Source organism: Canis lupus, chromosome 27, assembly GCF_003254725.2.
Source record: "Canis lupus dingo isolate Sandy chromosome 27, ASM325472v2, whole genome shotgun sequence".
NCBI classification, from domain to species: domain Eukaryota; kingdom Metazoa; phylum Chordata; class Mammalia; order Carnivora; family Canidae; genus Canis; species Canis lupus.
This window is the reverse complement of record NC_064269.1, coordinates 3,673,644-3,697,972: the sequence shown is the minus strand read 5'-3', so window position 1 is coordinate 3,697,972 and position 24,329 is coordinate 3,673,644. Positions and strand designations below refer to the sequence as shown.

The following is a 24,329-nucleotide window of genomic DNA, read 5'->3' as shown; positions in this document are numbered from 1 at the left end:
ATCCCTTAAACAGTTCAGAAAAATAATAATAATTCTAGGTGTTGGGAGAGGAAAGAGAGGGCAAAAGATAAAACAAATACAGCAAAATGTTAACATTTGAGTAATCTTGGTAAAGAGTATTTATAGATTCTTTGTACTGTTTTTGTAAATCTTCTGCAAGTCTGAAATTAATATTTTTATTTTTTACACACACTCATAAAAGTTTCTGTGTAGAGAACAGGCTGGGGGGGGGGCGGGTGATGAGTGCAGTGCTGGAAGCAGGATTAGACCAATTAAAAGGCTACTATAGATTAAGGACAGAGAAGGTCATCAAAGATGGCAAAGTAGGAAGCTCGGAATTATTCCCTCCACCAAAATAACTATTGAGCTGGCAAGAAATGCTTGAAGCAACTATTTTGGAACTTTGGAATCCAGTCAAACACTAGCAACATCCAAGGGAATGCTTGATGAAGAAAGAAGCTGGTAAATTTTAGTGAATTTCAGCATTTGGCATATTATCTATCTTCCCTGAGCTCCCAGTCCCTTGGCAGACAGCTGTGGGGAGAGTAGCCTGAGATCCTGTTGCAGGCTGCTGGTGTAAGGGTGGGTATTAGGGACTCTATCCTCCAAAAATTAAGGTTATATGTTTTGATCACTACTTTTGATTGCTGAAGAGCTGGCACACAGGCTAGCCACTGTTTCAACCCCATTTGAGGTGGCTTCCTTAGCAGAGTCAGACAAGGGGATTTAAAGAAACATTCTTTTTTTCCTCTTTAAGATTCAGGCATTTAAGAAAATTTCTGTCAAGTCACTGGCTGACCATGGAGATAACAGAAGAGACATCAGTGACCATATAAAACAAGGAACAAACTCTTTGCAAAAATATTTTGGTAAAGTCACTAAACAAACGGATGGCTTCAGCTTTTTTCTTTTTTAAGATTTTATTTATTTATTCATGAGAGACACAGAGGAAGAGGCAGAGACAAAGGCAGAGGGAGAAGCAGGCTCCCTGCAGGGAGGCTTTTGTGGGACTCCATACCAGGACCCCAGGATCATGACCTAAGCCAAAGGCAGGCATTTAACCACTGAACCACCCAAATGCCTCCTGACTTCAGCTTTAATCAAGTAACAATAGTAATCTCTAGGGAGAGAGTAGAATCTGATTTCCAGAGTTACTGTATTTCAATACTCAAAATGTCCAGTTCTAAACAAAAAATTACAAAGCATACAAAGAAAATCATGGCCAATTCACAAGAAAAGAGAAATTGACAGAAACTATGCTTTAACAAGCCCAGATACTAGAGTTAATATACAAAAACCTTAAATATACTCAAAGAGCTGAAGGAAATGATGGACAAATAAAGGAATCAGGAGAACAATTTATGAACGAGTAAAGAACAGCAATAAAAGACAAAAGTTATAAAAAGGAAACAAATAGAAATTCTGGACCCAAAAGTATAATAGTTGGAATTAAAAATTCACTGGCGGGTGGGGGATGCCTGGGTCCCTTCCACTGGGGCATGATCCCGAGGTTCTGGGATGGGGTCCCACATTGGGCTCCCTGCAGGGAACCTGCTTCTCCTTCTGCCTGTGTCTCTGCCTCTCTCTCTCTGTCTCTCATGAATAAATAAAATCTGTAAAAAAAAAATTAAAAATAAATAAATAAAAGTTCACTACAAGGATTTAGCATCAGATCAGCAGAAGAAAGAATCAGCAAACCTGAAGATAGCAAATTGAGATTACTCAGACTTAGGGGCAGAAAGAAAAATGAATGGGGACGACTGGGTGGCTCAGTGGTTGAGCACCTGCCTTTGGCCCAGGGCATGATCCTGGAATCCCGGGATCAAGTCCCACATCGGGCTCCCTGCATGGAGCCTGCTTCTCTCTCTGCCTGTGTCTCTGCCTCTCTCTCTCTCTGTCTCTCTTGAATAATAAATAAATCTTTTAAAAAAGGAAAATGAATGAAGAAAAATGAACAGAAAATAAGAGGCCTAAGATACATCATCAAGTGCAGCAATGTACATACTATGAGAGTCCTAGGAGAAGAGGGAGAGGAAGAGGCAGAAAAAAATTGAAGAAACAATAGTTAAAAACTTTCCAAATTTGATGAGAGACATGAATCTACACATCCAAAGAATTCAACAAACTTCAAAAGGATAAATACAGAGAGCCATACCAACATACATTATATTCAAACTGTTGAAAAACAGAATCTTCAAAGCAGTAGAAAGTGACTCATCACATTATAAGGGAATGAAACTATTTTCTCATCAGAAACCATGGAAGCCAGAAGCCAGTGGAATGATACACGTAAAGTGCTGAAACTAAAAACCAAGAATTCTGAAACAAGGAAAAACTAAAATATTTCTCAACAAAAGCTACAGGAGTTTATTGCTAGTAAACCTGCCCTACAGGAAATGCTAAAGGGTATCCTTCAGCTTGAATGAAAGACTAGATGGTAACTCACAGTCATATGAAGAAAAAAGATCATTACACAGGTCACATAGATAAATATAAAGGTTAACATACTGTATTTTTCTTGTGTAACTCCTCTTTTTGTTCCCTATATGATTTAAAAGCATAAGGGTACCTGACTGGCTATCAGTGGAGCACAGGACTTCTTATCTCAGGGCTGTAAGTTTGAGCCCTATGTTTGGTGCAGAGCTTACTTAAAAATAGAAAAGGGAAGGGAAGGGAAAGGGAAGGGAAAAGGAAGGGAAATGGAAGAGAAAGGGAAGGGAAAGGGAAGGGAAAGGGAAGGGGAAGGGAAGGGGAAGGGAAGGAAAGGGAAAGGGAAAGGGAAAGGGAAAGGGAAAGGGAAAGGGAAAGAAAAGAAAAGAAAAGAAAAGAAAAGAAAGAAAAGAAAAGAAAAGAAAAAAGAAAAGAAAAGAAAAAAAAGAAAAGAAAAAAAAAGAAAAGAAAGATAAATCTATGGTAACAGGCAAACAATATATAAAGACATAATTGGTAACAATAACAGAGTGAAAACACAATTGGACAGGAACAGAAGTTAATGAATGATTTTTTTTTTTTTAAGATTTTATTTATTTGACAGAAAGAAAGAGAGAACACATACAAGCAGGGGGAGTGGCAGGGAGAGGAAGAAGGAGAAGTAGGTTCCTTGCCGAGCACGGACCCCAATATCTGCTCCAACACAAGGCCCTAGGTCCCATGACCCAAGCCAAAGGCGGACACTTTTTAACTACTAAGCCACCTGGACACCCCAGTATGCTATTTTTTTTCAATTGAGTTATAATTGATATATAACATGCTAGTTTTAGGTGTAAAGCATAATGATTTGCTATTTATATATATTGCAAAATGATCACCACAATAAGTCTAGTTGGTATCAATTCAAATTAGATTGCTATACACTTAGGATATTAACTGTAATCCCCACAGTAACCACTAAGAAAATAACTTGAAAAATATACCCCCCCCAAAAAAGGGGGGGAAATAAATAGGAAATAAAAATGGTACCTTAGAAAAAAATCAAACACAAAAGAAGAGTCACTGAGGAACAGATATATATATATATATAGATATATATATATAGAAAACAAATAGCACAAGGGCACTCGGGTAACTTAGTCAGTTGAGCATCCAACTCTTGATTTTGGTTCAGGTCACAATCTCAGGGTTGTGGGATCAAGCCTCTGTCAGGCTCTGCATCCAGCATGAAGTCTGTTTGTCCTTTTCCCTCTGCTATTCCTCCCACTGTGTGTGTCTCTCTCTTAAAAAAAAAAAAAAACAAAAAAAAAAAACAAAAAAAACAAAAACAAAAGCACAATGGCAGAAATTAGTCCTTCATTATCAGTAATAAACTTTAAGTACAAATAGATTAGTTCACCAATTAAAGACAGATTGGCAGAAAAGATTTTTTTTTAAATGACCAACCACATGTTGCTTATGGAAGACTCACTTTAGATACAACACACAAATAAGTTAAAAGAATAGAAGAAAATATTCCATGCAAATGTAACCAAAAGAGACCTTCGGTACTAATCAAATATTAAACAAAACAGAACTTAGTCAAAAGTTGTCACAAGAAACAAAGAAGGACTTTTATATTGATTTAAAGACAATTTGTCAAAAAAATAATTATAAACATTTACACACCAAATAACAGAGCCCCCAAATATAAGAAGCAAACACTGATAAAACTGAAGGTGAAAACAGACATTTCTACCACAATGATTAGAGACTTCAATATCCCCAGTTTAAATAATGAATAGGACATCTAGACAGAAGATCAATAAGGGAACAAACGACTTAAAAAACATTTTAAATCAACTAGATCTAACAGACATATACAGATTACTTCAACCAACAACAGGAGAATATATATTCTTCTCAAGCACACATAAAACATTCTCCAGGATAGACCGCATGTTTGGCCATAAACCAATTCTCAATAACTTTAAAAAAAAAAATCAAAATCATACCAATTTTCTCTGACCACAATGGAATGAAGCTAGGAATCAATAAGAGGAAAACTATAAAATTTGCAAATATGTGGAAAATAAGCAACACACTCTCAATCAATGAGTGAAAGAAAAAAACATCAGTAGGGAAATTAGAAAATACTGAGACACATGAAAACACAATATACCAAAAATTTATAGGGCAAAGTGAAAGCAATACTTGGGGAAATTCAAAACGTTAAATGCTTACATAAAAAGGAGAAAGACTTCAAGTCAAATAATCTAACTTTACATCTTAAGGAACTAAAAATAAATCAATAAAAAAGCAAACTAGATCCAAAACCAGAAGGAATGAAATAATAAGGATGATGAGGGAAAATGAAGTAGAAAATTAAAAAAAAAAATAGTAGTGAATCCACAATACCAAAGGCCAGTTTTTTTAAAAAGATCAACAAAATTGCAGGGCACCTGGGTGGCTCAGTCAGTTAAACATCTGTCTTCAGCTCAGGTCATGATCCCAGAGTCCTGGGATTGAGACCTGTATCAGGCTCCCCACTTAACAGGGAGTCTGCCTCTCCCTCCAATTCTGCACCTTCTCTCTCTCATTCAAATAAATAAATAAAATCTTTAAAAAAAAAAATCAACAAAACTGACAAACTTTTAGCTAGACTATCCAGGAAAAAAAAAAGAGAAAAGACACAAATAAATCAGAAATGAAAGTGGGCTATTACCACCAACTTTATAGAAATGAAAGGATAAGAGAACACTATGAACAACTTTACACCAAAAAATAATATAGATACAAAAAAAAATTTCTAGAAACAAAATACCAAAACTGACCTAAGAAGAAATAACAAATCTCAACAGGCATATAACAAGAGATTGAATCAGTAATCAAAATCCTCTCAACAAAGAAAAGTCTAGATCCAGATGCCTTCATTGGTGAATTCTACCAAACATTTAAAGAATTAACAGCGATCTTGCTTAAACTCTTCAAAAAATAGAGAACACTTTCTAACATTCTACAAAGCCAGCAGTATCCTGACATCAGAGCCAGACAAAAATGCCAGAGGAAAAGGACACTACAGACCAACATCCCTGAATAAAAACACAAAAATCCTCAACACAACTACTATCAAACTGAATCCAATAGCACATTAAAATGATTATACACTGTAACTAAGTAGAATCTTCCTAGAAATACAAGGATGGTTCAACATAAGGAAATCAATGTAATATACCACATGATCATCTCAACAGACACAGAAAAGGCACTGAACAAAATTTAACACCCTTTCATAATGAAAACACCCAGCAAAACCTTGAAGACATTATGCTAAGTGAAAAAAGGCAGTCACATAAGGACAAATTTGTATGACTTCATTTATGAGATTCCTGGAGTGTTAAATTCATAAAGACAGAAATCAGAATGGTGATTACCAGAGACTAGGCGAATTAGTGATTGAGTAGAGGGTTTCAGTTTGGGATGATGAAAAAATTCTGGAGATGTATGGTGGTAACAGTTGCACAACAATGTGAATGTATTTAATGTCAATGAACTAATTGTACACTTAAAAATAGCTAAAATGGTAAATTTTATGTTTTTTTTTTTACCACAATAAAACACACACACACAACCAACTAGGAATAGAAAGAAACTTCCTTAACATTAAAAGCGCATTAATGAAAAATTCACAGCTCAATGGTTAAAGACTGAAAACTTTCCCTCTAAAATCAGGAATAAGATAAGGATGCCCACTTTCACCACTGCTATTCAACATTACTGGAAGTCCTTGCAAGAACAATTAATCAAGAAAAAGAAAAGCATACAAACAGGAAAAGAAAAGTGAAGCTATACATGATTCTACATATAGAAAATTCCATAGGTGGGCAGCCCCGGTGGCTCAGCGGTTTAGCGCCGCCTTCAGCCCAGGGCGTGATCCTGGAGACCTGGGATAGAGTCCCACATCAGGCTCCCAGCATGGAGCCTGCTTCTCCCTCTGCCTGTGTCTCTGCCTCTGTGTGTGTGTGTGTGTGTGTGTGTGTGTGTGTGTGTGTCTCATGAATAAATAAATAAAAATTAAAAAAAAAATTCCATAGGATCCAGAAAAATACTACTAGAGCTAATAAATGAATTCAGCAAAGTTGCAGAATATGAGATCAACACAAAAAAATCAGTTGTTTCTATATACTAGCAAAAAAAATCCAAAAAGGAAATTCAGAAAACAATTCCATGTATAATAGCATCCAAAAGAATAAAATACCCAGGAATAAATTTAACCAATGATATGAAAGACTTGTACTGATCTTCTTTGACTTAAATGGGGTTATATCTCAATAAATCCATCCTAAGTTGAAAACATTGTCAGTCAAATATATATTTAATGCATCTAACCTACCAAACATCACAGCTTAGCCTAGCCTACTACTTTAAATGTATTCAGAACATTAACATTAGCCTAAGATTTGTCATCTTACACAAAGCCTATTTTATAATAAAGTGTTGAGAATCCTATTACTTACTGAAATTCATACTGAAAGTAAAAAATGGAATGGATTTCATTTCCTTTTCCAAAAAAAGGACTCAGAATAGTTTTAAGCACATCATTTATTTATCCTCTTGATTGCCTGGCTAACTAAGAGCTGTGGCTCACTGCACTGCCCCACATCATGAAAAAGTATTGTATTGCATATCTTCAGCCAGTAAAAGTTCAAAATACAAAATTAGAAGTACAGGTTCTACTGAATGTGTATCACTTTCACACCATTGTAAAGCCAAAAAATCATAAGTTGAACCATCATAAGTTGGAGACCATAGGTTGATGGGGCACCTGGCTGGCTCAGTTGGTAGAACATGTGACTCAATCTCGGGGTTGTGAGTTGGAGTTCCACATTGGGTGCAGAGATTACTTAAAAAGGGGAGGGGCACCTGGGTGGCTCAGTCGGTTGAGCAGCCAACTCTTGGCTTTGGCTTAGGTTCATGATCTCCTGGGTGGCAGGATCCAGGTCCACAACAGGCTCCACACTCAGCGGGGAGTCTGGTTGAAGATTCTCCCCCTCTGCCCCTCCCCTATGTGTTCACTCTCGAGTGCACACGCGTGCTCTCGCTCTCTAAATAAACAAATATATTTTAAACAAAACAAAACCAAAAAAGACTTGAATAGACACTTCTCCAAAGAAGATACACCAATGACCAGCAGCAAGCACGTGAAAGGATGTTCAACTTTATAGTCATTAAGGAATAGCAAAACACAATCACAATGACATACCACTGCACATTCACAAGGATGGGTTTAATCAGAACAACAAAAAATTAAAATAGGAAAATAAAAGCAGAAATAAGAAGTTCTGGTAAGAGTATAGAGTAACAGGAACACTTGTACGTTGCTGGTGGAACATAAACTGGTTCACCTATTGTATAAAACAGTTTGACAGTTCTTGAAAAAGTTTAGTATCTACTACACACCTATTACAATGGCCAAATCTGAAACACTGACAACACCAAATACTGACAAGGATGTGGAGCAAAGGGAACTCTCACCAATTTCCAGTGAGAATGCGAAATGGTACAGCCACTTTGGAGGACGGTTTGGCAGTTTCTTACAAAACTACACATACTCTTACCATATCATCTGGAATTGCATTCCTTGCTGTTATTTACCCAAAAGAGTTGGAAACTATCTCTACACAAAAAAACCTGCACATGGAAGTTTCATAACAGTTTTATTCGTAATTGACAAAACTTGGAAGGAACCAAGATGTCCTTCAGTAGGTGAATGAATAAACTGATACATCCAGACTAGACTATTATTGAGCACTAAAAAAAGAAATTAGCGGGGATCCCTGGGTGTCTCAGTGGTTGGGCGTCTGCCTTCGGCTCAAAGCGTGATCCCAGAGTCCCGGGTTCGAGTCCCACATCAGGCTCCCTGCATGGAGCCTGCTTCTCCCTGTGTCTCTGCCTCTCTCTCTCTCTCTGTGTCTCTCATGAATAAATAAATAAAATCTTAAAAAAAAATTGTACACAAATATTTACAAATATCTCATGGTCATCTCCTTTAAAAACAAAATGATACATTAGCACTATTCATAATAGTCAAAAGGTGGAAACAACCTCTACATCTACCAATGGATGAACAAATAAACAAGCTGTGATACCTACATATGTATTATTCAGTCATAAAAAGGAATGAAATACTGAAGTGCTGATACATGCTATGATGTAAATGGACCCTGAAAACGTGATGCTAAGTGAAAGAAGCCAAACACAAAAAGTCACGCATTATAGGATTTCATTTATATGAAATATCCAGAATAGGTAAATCCATACAGACAGGCTGCCAGGGAAAAGGGGGGGGCGGTGGAAATAGGGAGCAATTGCATAAGAGGCACAGGATTTTCTTTTAGACAGATGAGGTGGTGGTTGTATACTGTGAATATACTAGATAACACTGAATAGTTCACTTTAAAATGGTTAATTTTTAAGACGTGAATTCCATCTCAAATTTTAAACAATGAAAGATAAAAATTCTTTTTAAACTAAAAATTTGGGGCACCCGGGTGGCTCTGTTGGTTAAGAGCTTTCAGCTCAGGTAATGATCCTCGGGTCAAGCCCCACATCAAGCTCCCACTCAGCAGGGAGTCTGCTTCTCCCTCATCTTCTGCTCCTCCTCCTGCTCATGTTTGTACAAGAGCTCTCTCTCTCTCTCTTGCTCGCTCACTCTAATAAATAAAATCTTAAAAAAAATAGTAAACTACAAAATTTAATTTTTACTTTTTTTATAACAGCTCTATTTTGATACAGTTCATATACTATACAATTTACCCATCTAAAGTATATCGTTCTCTTTAGTGTAGTCACAGAATTGTGCAACTATCACCATAATTTATTTTTATATATGTATTATGTATTTTAAGTAACCTTTATGCCGAACACGGGGCTCGAACTCATGACCCCAAGATCTAGAGTCACATGCTCTATCGACTGAACCAGCCAGGTTCCCCTCACCATTATTTTAGAACATTTCTATCAACATCCCTCCTGCCCCTCCCCCCCAAAAAAAACCCAGGACCATTAGTGGTCACTTCCTATTACCTCTTTCCCCAAGCTCTAGTCAGTCACTATTCTACTTCTTGTCTCTGTAAGTTTGCCTATTCTGGACATTTCATAAAGTGGAATCATATGTTGTGTGGTGTTCTGTGACTGGCTCCTCTTACTTAGCATGTTTTGGGGGAATTTCATTTATTTTAACTAGAAAATGTGTTCTGTGTATTAAAATGTAAGGAAAAAAGTAAGAAGAATATTAAAGAACCACTCAGAAAAAGAACTTTACAAAAAAAAAAAAAAAAAAAAAGAACTTTACTGAATACAATGGCAGATCAAGAGTCCAAAACAGAAATCCAGGACAGCCTGGGTGGCTCAGCGGTTTAGCGCCGCCTTCAGCCCAGGACGTGATCCTGGGGTCCAGGGATTGAGTCCCACGTAGGGCTCCCTGCATGGAGCCTGCTTCTCCCTCTGCCTGTGTCTCTGTCTCTGTCTCTATGTGTCTCATGAATGAATGAATAAAATCTTTAAACAACAACAGAAATCCAGGAAAGATGAACCTTTGTAAAATATAAATCAATAGATTTGAAGTGAAACCATTATAAGATGCAGCAAAAAATATACAAATTAGGGTAAAATGAATATATTAAGGAATATATCTTACAAACAAATAGATGGTCAAAGAGAACATTTTCCCTAATAAAGGTGTAGGAAAATTGATTACAAGGTTTAGTTAAAGGGAGAAACACAAGAGTAAAGAATCATTGTTTCTGTGTATGAAAACTCCTCTAGTCAGTGTTTGTTAAAATGTGGTCGCTGGACTATCTGCATCAAAATCTAAGAACTCGGGGCACCTGGGTGGCTCTGCAGTTTAGGGCTGCCTTCAGCCCAGGGTGTGATCCTGGAGTCCCAGGATCGAGTTCCACTTCAGGCTCCCTGTGTGGAGTCTGCTTCTCCCTCTGCCTGCGTCTCTACCTCTCTCTCTCTGTCTCTTATGAATAAATAAATAAAATCTTTAAAAAAATACAAATTAATGCAAATGATTAAACATGTATCAGAGTCAAGAGAAGAGTGACAAGAGCAAAATGCATAAAAAAGAGGAAGGTGAAAGAAACGAAGAGAATATACTTCAAGTTTTGGCATATTGTGCTCTAGGGAAAACAAAGTTATGTTTGAAAACTCTTATACAATTGATGTAGGAAAAAAAATTCTAAATGTGTAAAAACACAAACCGTGGTACTAATACCAGTGATGACCACTTGGGTATATGACATAGGAAAGCATTTTTAAATGTAAGGTTGGCTGGTACAGAAGGCACATAACAGATGTACACAATGTTTGTTGACGATGTTATCTCTCTCTTTTTTTTTTAAAGACTTCATCCATTTATTAATGAAACACAGAGAGAGAGAGAGGCAGAGACACAGGCAGGGGGAGAAGCAGGCTCCATACAGGGAGTCCGATGCAGGACCTGATCCCGGGACTCCAGGATCAAGCCCTGGGCCAAAGGCAGGTGCTAAACCGCTGAGCCACCCAGGGATTCCCGATGTTAACTATTTTCATACAGTTTCAAGTACAGTTACATTTAATTATCTTCATCCTCCGATAATCTAGAGAAAACCAAACTTTTCGCTGTGTTAGTCTTTACATGAACAGCAGGACAAATTGTCAAATATTATGTCAGCTACTGCTGTACAAGATCAGGATTGGGACATTTACTTTCAGACCAAGCTAATCTCTATTTTTAAGGGCAGACTTATGTAAACAAGGACAGGCAAAACTAGAATTAAATTTCTCAACCCTAATTAGCATCGCATGATAGCACTTAAATTTCCCTGAAAAATCACTATAATACGTATAGAAGGATAGCCTTTATTATTCTGAGTACTGAAGATGAAGTATTAAGTTCTAACTCATTTTACTTCAGTGAGGAAAATCCATTTTGGTTTGACAGGGACAAAGACAAGAAGTTTGCATTACATAACTCTCAAAGGATCTCACTATCAGAATATAAAATTTGTCCACTTTCCCCCTTTAAAAAAAAAAAAAAACCCTTCCCCTATAAATCTGTAAATTCAAACTGTGATGTTCTAAAGTCTCTTGAAAACTCACTTATTGGGGATCCCTGGGTGGCTCAGCGGTTCAGCATCTGCCTTCAGCCCAGGGTGTGATCCTGGAGACCCGGGATCAGTCCCACACATCAGGCTCCCTGCATGGAGCCTGCTTCTCCCTCTGCCTGTGTATCTCATGAATAAATAAATAATATATATATATTAAAAAAAAAAGAGGGATCCCTGGAATGGCTCAGCAGTTTGGTGCCTGCCTTCAGCCCAGGGCATGGTCCTGGGGACCCGGGGTCGAGTCCCGCTTCAGGCTCCCTGCATGGAGCCTGCTTCTCCCTCTGCCTCTCTCTCTCTCAATCTCTGTGTGTCTCTCATGAATAAACAAATAAAATCTTTAAAAAAAAAACAACTCACTTATTTATCTTCAGCCTGAAAAATGCACTTGGAAACCCAATTATATTCCACCCCACGCTAAGCTGCAGATGTCTCAACAGTCCCAGAATGACTCTTGTACGCCTCATAAATGAAACCAACTCTACTTGGGGAATGAAGCAGCTCACGCACAGCAAATAAATTACATGGGAAGAAGTCATGCTACTTTCGCAGATTTTTATTTGTTATCAACATCTGCCTGGATGCACTATAAAGTCCAGAAGTATCTAAAAGTTATCCGAGACTTTTCCTTTTCCAAGCTTATGTTTCAAAAAGGCAAACAATTCCCAGATTGAATCCGTAGAGCCGGCCAAAGTACCGATGCGTGGACTTGTTCGCCCAAGGAAGGTCTCGCTCTTCCTCCCAACAAGCAGGCAACCGACCTCCATCACTCAGCCCCAGCTCTCCGACTCCCGAACATCCCCGACAGGCCCCACGTCGCCCCCTTCTCGCATCTCTAAGTCTCCCGCGTTGGGCACGACAGACACCCTGTGCACGTTCACCTGTTTTGCTAACCAAGGGCCCTTCTTGCATCTTCCACTGACCCCGCACAGACCTGACGCTGCCCACCACCTCTGGCTTCCTTTCTTTCACAACAGTCCCTATTCAGAGCAACAAAGAAACGAGTCCACGTTCCCTAACCGCGGCTTATTTAACTCTATAAACACCTCCCCCTTTGTCCCCACCCCCCACCCCCTACACACACACACACACACACACACACACACACACCACCTTCCATTCTCTTTCCTGCTTTTGTTATTTAGAAGAGTGCAAGGGTCTGGATCAAAAAAAAAAAAAAAAGAAAAGAGAAAAAAAGCAAGCTCACTCACCTCATGCTATAGGCACCAGCACCCAGTTCCTGGCCGATCCCGGACAGACTAGCGTCGAAGTCCTGCACCAGCCCGGATTCAATCACTTCGTCGGCCAGGGGCAGCTTCAGAGCCCAGGCCATGCTGGCTCCTTCCCTGCCCCAGGAGACCCCGCTGCTTCTCGTACAAAGGCGAGCAGTGGGGTTCTACCCCACGGGGCGGGGGGCGCGGGCGCAGGGCTGTCGGGGACTCCCTCCCACCCGAGGTCGCCCACGCAGACCCCTCGGGCCCACCCCAGGCCGGAGCCGCACCGCCCGCACCACTAATCCCAGCTCCCGCCTCCACCCCCAGGCTCCCTCGCACCCAGCCCCCCGCAGCCGCGCGAGGGCCCCTCGGCTCCCCCAGCCCCGGGCCCCCGAGGCAGCCCCGGCCTCCCGCGCTCCCCCTCCCCGGCCTCCCCCGCTGCCCTCCGCACACACCCGCAGCAGCGACCCGCTGCCCGCCCGGCGCGCGCACGCCGCCCCGGCACCTCCCCCCCGCCCCCCGCCAGGCCCCTTCTCCGGGAAGCCCCCTCGCTCCGGGGACCCGCGCCCGCTCGCCCGCTCGCCCGCTCGCCCGCTCCCTCCCTGTCTCCCCTCCAGGCCTCGCTTCCGGTCAGCCCCGCGCTCACTTCCGGTCAGCCCTCCTCAACCCCAAGGCTCTCAGAACCAAACCCAGGGGTCCGCCGAGCCGACTCCCCGCCCCCTGCAGCAGCCCCCCCGCCCCCCTCGCGGCCTCGGAACATGGAAGGGGAGAGCCCAGCAGCGGCTGGAGACCCAGACTCGCCGGGGTCCCCCCCACCGCCCTCCCCGGCGCCAGCCAATCAGGGCGCCCTCTTCCTCTGCGGGTCCGGAGACCGTGACGTCACCCTGCGGCTCGCCAATGAGGAGGCGAGCCCGTGGGACCGGGCAGTGCTGATTGGCTAGCTGCGCGGGATGGGCGGGGCGGTCCGGGAGAGGGCCCCGCGTGCGGCAGGTGGCTCCAGTTTAAAGGGCCCTGCCTGGGGCTACCTGGCGGCTGCCTCCCGCGGGCTCCCAGTCCGCGCTCTAGGGCGCGGGGGCGGCCTGCGCCCCGGGCCTACCGGACCCGCCCCGGGCCTGGAGGATCGCGGGCCGCCTCCCCGGCGCTCCCTCCCCGTAGGCGCTCCTCTGCGGCTGGAATACTCCCTGCCCTTAAGCCCCCCTCTCCGAAGGTCAAGACTCCGCTTCTGCTCACCTTCCGCGTTCCCCCTAACGCATTTTGGACGGGAAAGCAGGAGATGGCTGAAAGTTGTAGTTTTTAAAAGGTCGTGGTCTGAAGATCAGGATTCGGGCTGGCGGCTTCGCTTAACGGGTCCGGTGACTCTCGAATCATCGTTTACTCTCGTTGAGATGGAGATTCCTCGTTTGCAGAGTGGGGATAACCATACCCGGTCCACCTTCTTCCTTTATTTAAGACCAAATAATAATGTCCATTGTTTATTAAGCATCAACTATATGTCAGGAACTTTATGACATTATTAGTATCCCTCAAGACAAGCGCGTAATTACAATTATAATTCTTTTTTAAGATTTTTTTTTTAAAAAAAGATCTTATTTCTTTATTCATAAGAGACACACAGAGAGAGGCGGAGAAGCAGGCTGATGTGTGGGACTCAATCCCAGGACTCCTGGATCACGCCCTGAGTGGAAGGCAGATGCTCAACACTGAGCCACCCAGGTGCCCCCCCCCTCCTTTTTTTTTTAATTTTTATTTATTTATGATAGCACAGAGAGAGAGAGAGAGGCAGAGACATAGGCAGAGGGAGAAGCAGGCTCCATGCACCGGGAGCCTGATGTGGGATTCAATCCCGGGTCTCCAGGATCGCGCCCTGGGCCAAAGGCAGGCACCAAACCGCTGCGCCACCCAGGGATCCCCCTCCCTCCTTTTTAAAGATTGATTTATTTATTTATTTATTTATTTATTTATTTATTTATTTATTTGTAAGACAGAGGCAGAGACATAGGTGGAGGGAGAAGAAGGCTCCCTGGGTGGAGCCTGATGTGGGACTCTATCCCAAGACCCCAGGATCACGACCTGAGCCAAAGGCAGCTGCTCAACCACAGAGCCATCCAGGGGTCCCTATAATTAGCATTCTAAAGCTAAATATGATGACCCTCATTTTACCAGTAGGGAAAGAAGCCTATGGGCTTAAATTCGCCACCGCTAAATTGCCATGCAAACTTCAGAGCTTGATTCCCAAGCCTGGTATTTTTCACCATAAAATATTGCCTATATGTTAAAGTATTGGTTCATTGTTGTATTCCATTATTGAACTTTTTACAATTTGTCTTGAGTCGTATATATCTGCCTTTTTCACCAGACTGCAAGTTTCTAAATAATAGAAAATAAATCTTTTTCAGACTTGTGTTCTATATATCTCCTAGTAGTTTCTGCTTTCAATAGGACTTTTAAAAAATGCTTATTGAATTAAAAAAGGAAATAAAGGAAAGAGGTTGATATGAAGTTAATAGCGTGCCCCCAGTTTTCAGCCACAAGATTCTCTCTTTTAGGGCTCTAGGGTTACCTTAATAAGCCCTGGCATCCAAATCTTTGTTCGTTCCTGGAACATTTAATATCTCTTCAAGCCATTTCTTTTTCCTTTGAGCCAGTTTTATCTCAAAACATGTGCCTATAAGTAAAATAACTGGTCCTAGGCTCAGAAACCAAAAGAGAGATGCCATAATCAAACTCCTTTGTACAAATATTATATCCAGAGTATTTTTACACACCTGTTAGATGGAATCATGCCTCCTTGAGTAACAGCTCCATCACTACCTTCATAAACTGACCAAGTAACTTTAAATCTCTGATGTAATAATGAGAGGCTCATATTTACTGAGCCCTTCCTCAGTGCCAAACCCTGACTAGGTGCTTTATGTATATAAGCTCACATCACTCCTGTAAGAAAGGTACCATGATTAGATTCATTTCATAAATAAGGAAATTGAGGTTTAGAAAAATTAATAGCTTGTTCAGGATCACCCAGTTTGTGAGTAGTGAAGCCTGACTGATCTCACAGTCTGAGACATCTAACTGTCATACCACTCTATCCCTGGGATGGTTTTTTTTTTTTTTTTTTCTATTTATTTATGATAGTCACACAGAGAGAGAGAGAGGCAGAGACATAGGCAGAGGGAGAAGCAGGCTCCATGCACTGGGAGCCAGACGTGGGATTTGATCCCGGGTCTCCAGGATCGCGCCCTGGGCCAAAGGCAGGTGCCAAACCGCTGCGCCACCCAGGGATCCCTGGGATGGTTTTAATCTAAAAAGATCTGCTTCCTGCCTGTTCTTTTCAGAGATGTATTCTGAAGCTTGTGGAGGTGAGGATATTGAATTATCAAAAATTGCACACATGAAGATACCTTGAATGAAACATTTTTTTAATATGCAGAAAAATAGGTCAAAATGAATGGATTTAAAATAAAACAAGGAGGGATACCTGGGTAGCTCAGCGGTTGGGTGTCTGCCTTCGGCTCAGGGGCTCAGGGCGTGATTCTGGGTTGGGGATGGAGTCCCCCATAGGGCTCCCCACAGGGAGTCTGCTTCTCCCTCTGCCTGTGTCTCTGCCTCTCTCTGTGTGTCTCTTGTGAATAAATACATAAAATCTTTTTTAAAAATTAAGAAATAAAATAAAACAAGGAATATTCATAATAGCCGTTTGCAAGAGAAAATTACCATATCCAGGAATCTTATGGAATCCTGTACTCTGGAAAATGTTTAGAAAAAAATAGACTTGTCCTTCTCAGAAATGTTTGAGCTTAAGTTTAAATTCTTTTTTTTTTTTTTAAGATTTTATTTATATATTTGAGAGAGAGAGAAAGCACAAGCAGGGAGAGGGCAGAAGGAGAAGCAGACTCCCCACTGAGCAGGGAGCCCTATGCAGGACTCCATTCCAGGACTCTGGGATCGGGACCCAAAATGAATGCAGACATGCAACTGACTGAACCACCCAGGCACCCCTTAAGTTTAAATTCTGAACCAAAATAAAGACCACTAAAGTATTCCTTACCATTTATTAATTCTAAAATAAACTAGAATAAGATAAGAAGTAATTCCTAAGCCTTTGCCCCTCCCAATTGGAATGCAGACCAGTCTTGAGATTTATGACTGTGAGCCCAGATCCCCCTGTGGGGAAAAGATTTTACAGACTATTCACCCCTGGAATGCTGTGACTGGGGGGAGTGGACTTTTTCCTTCCTTTCACTTTCCTTTTTTTTTTTTTTTTTTTTGCCTTTAGCCTTCCAAATGTAACTAAAAGTGAAATTGGAGTGCCAGGGCTGGAAACAGTGGTTTCAGGGGCAGCCCTGGGAGCTCTGCTTCCAAGAAAAGATCGCCAGAGATTCCCCAAGAAATCCAGTACCACCTATCAAAAAAACAAATTTTGTATGCATAAATTTATCCCACAACAAAAATCGTAGTTCTTATTAGATATAATAAATATGAGTAATTAACTAGGGCACCTGTGGCACAGAGCCTGTGGACTATTGGGTGGAGTTAAGGCTTATCTGTAAAGGGTTCAGTTCCCTAGATTAGGTCCTGAAACCAGACACTGTTTAGATGAAACTGAAGGGGTCCAGAATGAGCTTCCCCAAATGTGCATTTTTGGCTTGTGGATTGTTTTGAGCTGAAGTCAATCAAGGCCTGCAAAGCTAAGGAAGAGCTTTTATCTTCCCTTTAACTGCCTAAAATAATTTAGATAGAGGGCCTAGTCCAGGAAGAGAACTATCATTCAGAGATAACTACAAAGAATATGAGCTAAGTGGGAAGCTCAATAGGGCCTGTTTGTTCAGATTCCTGTCTGGCTCCATTGTCTCTGCATGCCATGGCAAACATTTGCTTACCAAATATTTACTCTTCCCATCTTCCTGTAAGTTATCTTCCTCCCCTTTGAAGTCTCAGACCCCTCGTAGCTCGGGATGGCATACAAGCCCCAATTGCTTGCCCACCTGTGGGTCTCATAGTCTCAGGGAGCTGTTGTATACATGTAATTAGATTAGTTTTTCTCCTTTAGTGTGTTTTATGTCAATATAATTAATAGACCCGCCAAAAGAACCTAAAAGGGTAAAGAAAAATTCTTCCTCCTCTACAGAACACAGCAGAGCTTACCCTGGAGGGAAAAAACACTTGGAAATCCCACCAAAAAGATCAGGACAGAAAATCAATTCCCAAGTTCTATCCTGTATGGGGTAAGGTTAAGCACACAGGCTTTAGAGGCAACATACCTGGGTTCAGGACGTGGTTCTGCAGCTCACAAACCAAGGAACTTTGAGTACATTCCTCATCTTCCCTGTGCCTCAATTCCTTACCTATAAAATGGTTATAGTGACCGGCACTGAGGAGGGCACTTGATGGGACGAGCACTGAGTGTTATACTGTATGTTGGCAGATTGAATTTAAACTTTTAAAAATATAAAAAATAAAGTAAAATAAAATGGGTATAATAGTAGTTCTTACTTTACAGAATTATGGTGAGAATTAACTGACATAATGCATGTCAAGTGCTTGGAAGAGTACTTAGCACATGATCAGTGATCAGTAAACATTAGCTATTATGACTGACAAAAAGGAGATCCTAGCACTTGTCCTGCCTACTTCTCAAGACAAGCAAAATATATTCTCATAAATATTTGGTCTTTACCCACAGTTTCTGGCTCACAGCTTTCAAATCCCTTGGAATTTCCTGAACAACAGAGCTATGGGAGCATCTTTTGTGCTATTTGGTCTGTCTGCAGTTTCTGAAGAGGCTTTAGAGCCATGGACGTGAAATGGGTATCGTGATTCATAACAAGTTCCTTTCCACCACAGCTGGGTTTGTTAATGAAGGTGACTTTTGGAAAGCATTTAAGGATGAGGCCTGGTTGCCAGGGAAACTATGAATAGTGGGTTGGAACTTTCAGCCCCATCCCCTGATTCCTGGGAAAGGAAGAGGGGCTAGAGTCTGAATCAGTCACCAATAGCCCCTGAGTTAATCAACCATGCCTATGCAATGGACCCTCCATCAAAATCCCAAAGGAGGGTGTAAAGAGAGCTTCCAGTTTGAGAAACAGAACGGTTCCATGTGCCACTGTGCCAGAGCCCTAAGCTCCATGAACACAGACGCTTCTTTGTTCTGGACCTTGCCATATGTATCTCTTCATAGGGCTGTTGATTTGTATCCTTTGATAACCTGCATAATAAGGCAGTAATCTAGTGAATAAATGGGTTTCCTGAGTTCTGTGAGCCATTCTAGCAGGTTAAATGAACCCAAAGAGGGGGTCATGGGAACCTCTAATTTACAGCCAGTTGGTCAGAAGCATAGGTAACGTACTCACAGTTGGCATCCTCTCGGAACCTCCAATTTGTCGCTGGTCAATCACAAGCCCAGATAAGAACCTGGGCTTGTGATGGCATCAGAAGTGGAGGGTGGTCTTGTGGGACTGAACCTCTTACCTGTGCTATCTGATGCTAGCTTGAGGTAGATAGTGTCAGAACTGAGTGGAATTCTGGATACCTTGTTGGTGTCCGAGAACTGCTTGTTGGTATGGGGAAGCCTCCATATGCATGTCGGAATTGGGTCCAGGAACCTAAAAAGAACATCTCAGACCTGGGAATAGAAACTGCAGTTCTCCACAAACCCACCCCTCTTCCTTTCAGGCTGTCCTGGGCCAAATGCCAGGAACCACATTCAACTGGTTTGAGCCAGAGATATCAGTTTCCACAGACTCTTCTGGTGGGAGCTGCTGGGAAAGGCCTTTCTCAGGTCAGGGCCAGTTGCTGCCCAGATTCCATTCACTCCCACATATCGCAGTCTAAACCCTGCACAGATTCTGCTGAGAATCTCCTGTACCTGCTTTCTCCCAGTAGTGTGAAGTCAGGGACTCCGCTCTCATCATTTCCTAATGCATTCAGTCATCTTTCTGATGTTTCTCAGGCACCTACTGTGCGCCCTGACCTGGTACTGAGGAGTCCCAGCCTAGCATGGACAGCTAATATTAGGGTTGTGAGATCTATGCAGAAGTAAGCGCTGGCTTCTCTTTGACTTTTCTGCCCCATTGTTTCCGAGTCCTGTAAAGCTCCTCTGATCTCTAAGCCTATTGTCCCTTGGGCAGAGGAGACGCAGTAGAGCCTGCATCTAGAATCCAGCATAGGGCCTGGCTCAGGGATATTGGTTGGGTGGAATCAAAGGTGATGTCTTGCTCTCAGTTTTTTTTTTTTTTTTTTTTTTTTTTTGCTCTCAGTTTAGATGATGGGAGCCCAGACCTCATAATACCAGGTAGGTGGAAGGGGGAGGAGGGAGGGCTGCAGGGGTACATAGCATGAACCCAACTCCTAGGAGGTAGACAAGTAAAGAGAGGCCCCTCTCTAGCAGTCATGCTCTCCCTGCTCTAAGCCCAAGTACCACGTCTGCCTCTAACATTTGTAGGCCTAAGGAAGAGCACAGATGAAGAGCCGCCTACCGTGTAGCTAAATCTGTATGAAATATAAGTTAATTATGAATGATCTAGACTTGCGTCACGATAAGCATACCTTCATAATAACCTGGAAGATGAGGTTTGAATTTAGACTTCTAGCACTCTTGGAAGTTCTGTGTTAGAATGTTCCACAGTCTTGGTCCTCAGTCTACAGTCTGCTTCTCTTCCCTCTGGCAGAGCCACCTCATGAGGGGGTGAGTGTGTATTTATACAAAGGGCTGTGTATTTAAGCAAAGGACTTCGTGTGTATTTATAAACCCTGCAGCTCGCATATCCACGCTCCATCCCCCCAGCTCCCTGACAAATAGCTGCCCCTTGGTCACCTCTTGGGCCTGGGAGTGTGCACACCAATGACACAGTCGGTCCAGATCCAGACAAGAGAGGAAGGAGAGTAGGCTTTGCAGGAAATCCTGAGGTCCTAGAAGGAGAAAGGGCACATCTTGGCCCAGCATTCCGTGGGGCTGACCATGGCGGGAGGGTCATGGCAGGGCTTTTTGAAGGGAGAGTCCAGGGCACTGACCCGCACCCTCTTGCAATGGGGTTTTCTAGGCTACAAGCTCTGATAACAAGGGCAGCTCCCTGGCACGCACCTGGCTTCTCCCTGTCAGCCCCACCCCGCGAGGCGAAGGACAGACAAACAGACCAGTACAAAAGAAAAATACTGTTTATTCCACACAACTACACCAAGTGCTTCATCCCCATTCCTCCCTCCCCGCCTGTCACTCCAGCCCTTGGCAGGCTTTGCCCCATGTGGGGGTCAGAACCCCAGTGTCAGAGCCTGGCCTTAGGGGATAGGAAGGGAATCTAGGCAGAGGAAGGTGATAGGGTCCAAGGACATGAAAACGTGAGGGTCTCTCATTCCAAACTCAAGCGTGTTCCTCAATCGCGTGGGGCCAAATTCTTTCCTGGGCCCCCACTAGATGAAATGCCGTGGACAGTGCAGGCTCAAAGACCCCAGCTGATTTACTAGGCCATGGAAAGTTTTGGTCTTTCTTTCACTTAAAACAAACAACACCACACGCAAACAGATCATTTCTGTCCCTTCTCCTGCCTTTCCACGGCAAAGGGGCCAGGAAGCTCTGGCTTCTGTCCAGAAAGGTGCTTTCAAAACAAAAATTATATAAACTCCCTTCAGAGCCTGATGCTACCAGAAACAAAGCAAAAAACCCCCCTTGGGTACAGATAGCTACTCCGGAGGACCCTACAGTGGGGGAGCAGGAGTAGGGACAGCAGGGCTGTGAGCTCTGCCTTGGGCCATTTCGGGGGGAGGGGGACACTCTGCAGTGGGAATTCAGCCTGCAAAAATTCTGCCCCTGGTGTCATCCCTCCAAAAGACCTACCCATCCTTCCTGGAGAAGAGAAAACGGTTTCATCCTTAGCCCAGCCTCGGGAAGACAAATTTAGAAAAAGGAGGAGCTGAGAAAGCATGGCCGGGCCTAATTTAGACCAGAACTTCATTATCGCTTTCCTTTCCCAGACCAGGACAGATGGCATCCTCCTGCATATCTCCTGCCATGGACACACCCGGGATTATACGCTACTCCCAGGGCTCCAGCTGTGACCCACTTGTCTCTCCCAAAAAAGAAAGCATAGCTGAACACAAGTGTTTGCGGGCGACAAACCTGCCTCTCTGTAATTTATTGGGGTGTGAGTCACTGAGGCCTTTACAAACTCCAGGACTTTAACTCTTCTGACGGACAACTTGTTTACAGCGACCCTCCCAGGTGAGCTCCGCATCTCCCTGAGACAGAGTGGATAACCCTAAATCTGAGGGTGAACCCCCCCCCCCCGCCCCATGGGACACGTATTCTTTCCTGGGAGGCTGGGGCAGTTAAGGCGCTCACCTGCTTCCTCACTCCCACCACACTCAGGGAGGCCTGGGGGGTCTGAACACAGTGGGGCAAGGGTGGCGGTGTGTGTGTGTGTGTGGCAGTTTGACACAATTGTCCTCTCACTGGCGGGGCACCAAGAGGGTGGCCAATCTGCAATGTCGGGCCGGACACGGACCAGGAAACAACAGCAAGCCAGAGGAAGCTGGACGAGGAGGTGGCTCTGCATCCAGCGGGGGTGGGGACGTGCCCTCGCCACCATGTCAGGGTGTGTCATGTGAGGGTCAGCTGCTGCAGACCCGCCCTGTGACTGGTGGCCCTTTAGGGACAGTCTACACAGCAAGTCTAGGTTCATCTAAGCAAACCTCCTAGTGCACCCCTGACCTCCCGGAGCAATATACTGAGTTCCAGGGACTGTCCAGCCACAGCGAGGCTGGGAAACTCACTTAGCAGCTTGGATGAGACGCCAGCCCTCAATGTGCCATAGCTGTCCTCTCTACAGGTGACACCCATCCTGCTTTGGGGGGTCTTCTTGACTCAGAGGAGCATGGGGCCGGGGGCGGGGGGATTGCTTGCACAAACACGTGATCTAAGACTTTGGACAAAATAAGATTTCTCCTCCGGTATCCAAGGCTCAAAGTCACAAAGAAAATTAGAGTTAAGTCACCTTCCGCAAGAGACCTTCCTGGGCTGCCATCAGCTCTTTCTGGATGTTGGCCTTTTCCCCAGGGTCTTGCTGTCAGGTTTAGTGTTTCACTTGCCCCTTGTGAGAAGGCCCAGTACTGGGTTGGGGGTGAGTGGGAGGACAAGAGAAAGAGAGTCAGATCCCTTCCCTCTTTTCTCCAGGTACTGGGGAGAAACGATTGGAAGCTTGGGAAGCACGATTTTTCTAGGCTGCCAGTTCTTTATAAGCCTCACTGTTTAGTGGTGGGGGGACAGCCATGGCAGAAATTAGACTAAAATCTGGGAGGATGGGCTTATTTATTTAGTTCCCAACCTGCTGTAGACCTAGGTCAGCTCCTGGACAGCTAGAGTTCAAAGCTGCTTCCTTCCAACACGGATCACAGGTGAAAAGGTTCTGCTTTAGTGCAATTTCCCCCCAAAGGAATCAGGAAGAAATGGGAAAGGAGATCACATGTTCCGGCCCCAGGGCTGTGGGAACCTTCTGACCTTGAAGGCAAGGCGGACACTGAGCCTGGCCTTCTGAGCAGCTCATCACACTTTTCGGAATTGTGCCTCTTGGGTCCTTTCGGGGACAGTGTGCCTGGGAGGTGAGGCTGTGGTTCCGCTGGACAAGCTGCTGTACCTGCCACGCTTACACAGAGGAGCAAAGGGGAAGAGGGTGGAGAGAGAGAATGCCATCAAAAACAAGAGCTAATGGCCAGGGGTCCTTAGAGGCTGCGGTGGCCCTGCCCCAAAGACGGAGAGTTTCTGGTTCCCAACCAGGACTCACCCTTTGAAAACCACATTAGCAAAGTGCTTCTTTAAGTGACACCACTTAAGGGAGGGGTCCCTTGGCGTGACCAGCCCCGAGAAGAGCCTGGAGTCCTCGGGTGGGCCCCTCCGCCCTCCCCAGGCTGTGAGATATGTGGAGGACAGGAGGGAGGCAGTGGACGCACATGCACACAGTGGACTCTCACGACCCCGGACGAGCACAGCTGCCCGTGGACAGGTGCTGTCACAGCAGTGGCTGCAGCCAGGTGCCAAGGGAATAGTACAAAGTGCTGGAACGCAGGGCTGGGGGCCGAGCCCTAAGGGATCTGAAAGACATTCAGCTTGCTGGTGTTCTTGAGCGTCTGGCGCCGATTGCAGAACCAGACCCGCACGACCTCCCGGTCGTAGTTGAGCTCCTTAGCAATCTCGGTGATCTCTTGGCCTGTGGGCAGCGGGTTCTTCTCGAAGTAGGCATTCAGAGCCTCTATGGCCTGGGGGGTGAAGGAGGTGCGGCGTTTGCGTTTCTTGGAGGGCTCCCCTCCCACAAACTCCATCAGGTTCTGCTGCCCTTCCTGGTTCCGGAGTTCGGCTTCATTCAGCCACTTCTCCAGCACTGGCTTCAGCTTCTGGGCACTCTTGGGTGTGATGTCCAGCTTCTCGAACCTGTGGGTGACCCAAGACCCGGAAGGGACAGTGAGAATGTCTTACACCTCACACTGGGGAGTACTCTCCGCGAGGGGCTGCTCCTCTCAGGACCGGTGACACTGTACTCAGTGTTCCCCTCCCCAACCCCACCAAGACCAC

The 24,329-nt window shown here is 43.9% G+C and overlaps 2 protein-coding genes and 1 long non-coding RNA gene across 15 annotated transcripts in view; 1 reads left to right on the top strand and 2 right to left on the bottom strand.

The window, feature by feature from the left end:
* The window catches only part of TFCP2 (transcription factor CP2), a 60,870-nt gene extending 47,756 nt beyond the window's left edge, over positions 1–13,114 (bottom strand). For 2 of the 8 annotated variants that reach the window (XM_035707590.2, XM_035707591.2), the window contains exon 1: positions 12,773–13,080. In XM_035707590.2, the coding sequence (XP_035563483.1) occupies positions 12,773–12,894 (122 nt within the window). In that variant the 5' untranslated portion in view covers positions 12,895–13,080. Of the gene's footprint in view, positions 1–12,772 lie in introns of all 8 variants that reach the window. The other 6 variants (XM_035707595.2, XM_035707596.2, XM_035707592.2 and 3 more) reach the window with 5 other exon arrangements.
* Positions 13,115–13,775: 661 nt separating this feature from the next.
* LOC118352608 (uncharacterized) lies at positions 13,776–20,064 on the top strand. 2 transcript variants are annotated; one of them, XR_004809979.2, is made up of 3 exons: positions 13,776–14,488; positions 18,456–18,580; positions 20,029–20,064. It is a non-coding gene; the product is annotated as an uncharacterized LOC118352608 (long non-coding RNA). The 2 variants fall into 2 exon arrangements; XR_004809980.2 differs by lacking the exon at positions 13,776–14,488 and adding an exon at positions 17,835–17,997.
* Positions 20,065–20,908: 844 nt separating this feature from the next.
* POU6F1 (POU class 6 homeobox 1) overlaps positions 20,909–24,329 on the bottom strand; it is a 29,584-nt gene continuing 26,163 nt past the window's right edge. For all 5 annotated transcript variants that reach the window (XM_035707582.2, XM_049102501.1, XM_035707583.2 and 2 more), the window contains one exon: positions 20,909–24,188. In XM_035707582.2, coding sequence (XP_035563475.1) covers positions 23,843–24,188 — 346 coding nt within the window. In that variant the 3' untranslated portion in view covers positions 20,909–23,842. The remainder of the gene's footprint in view (positions 24,189–24,329) is intronic.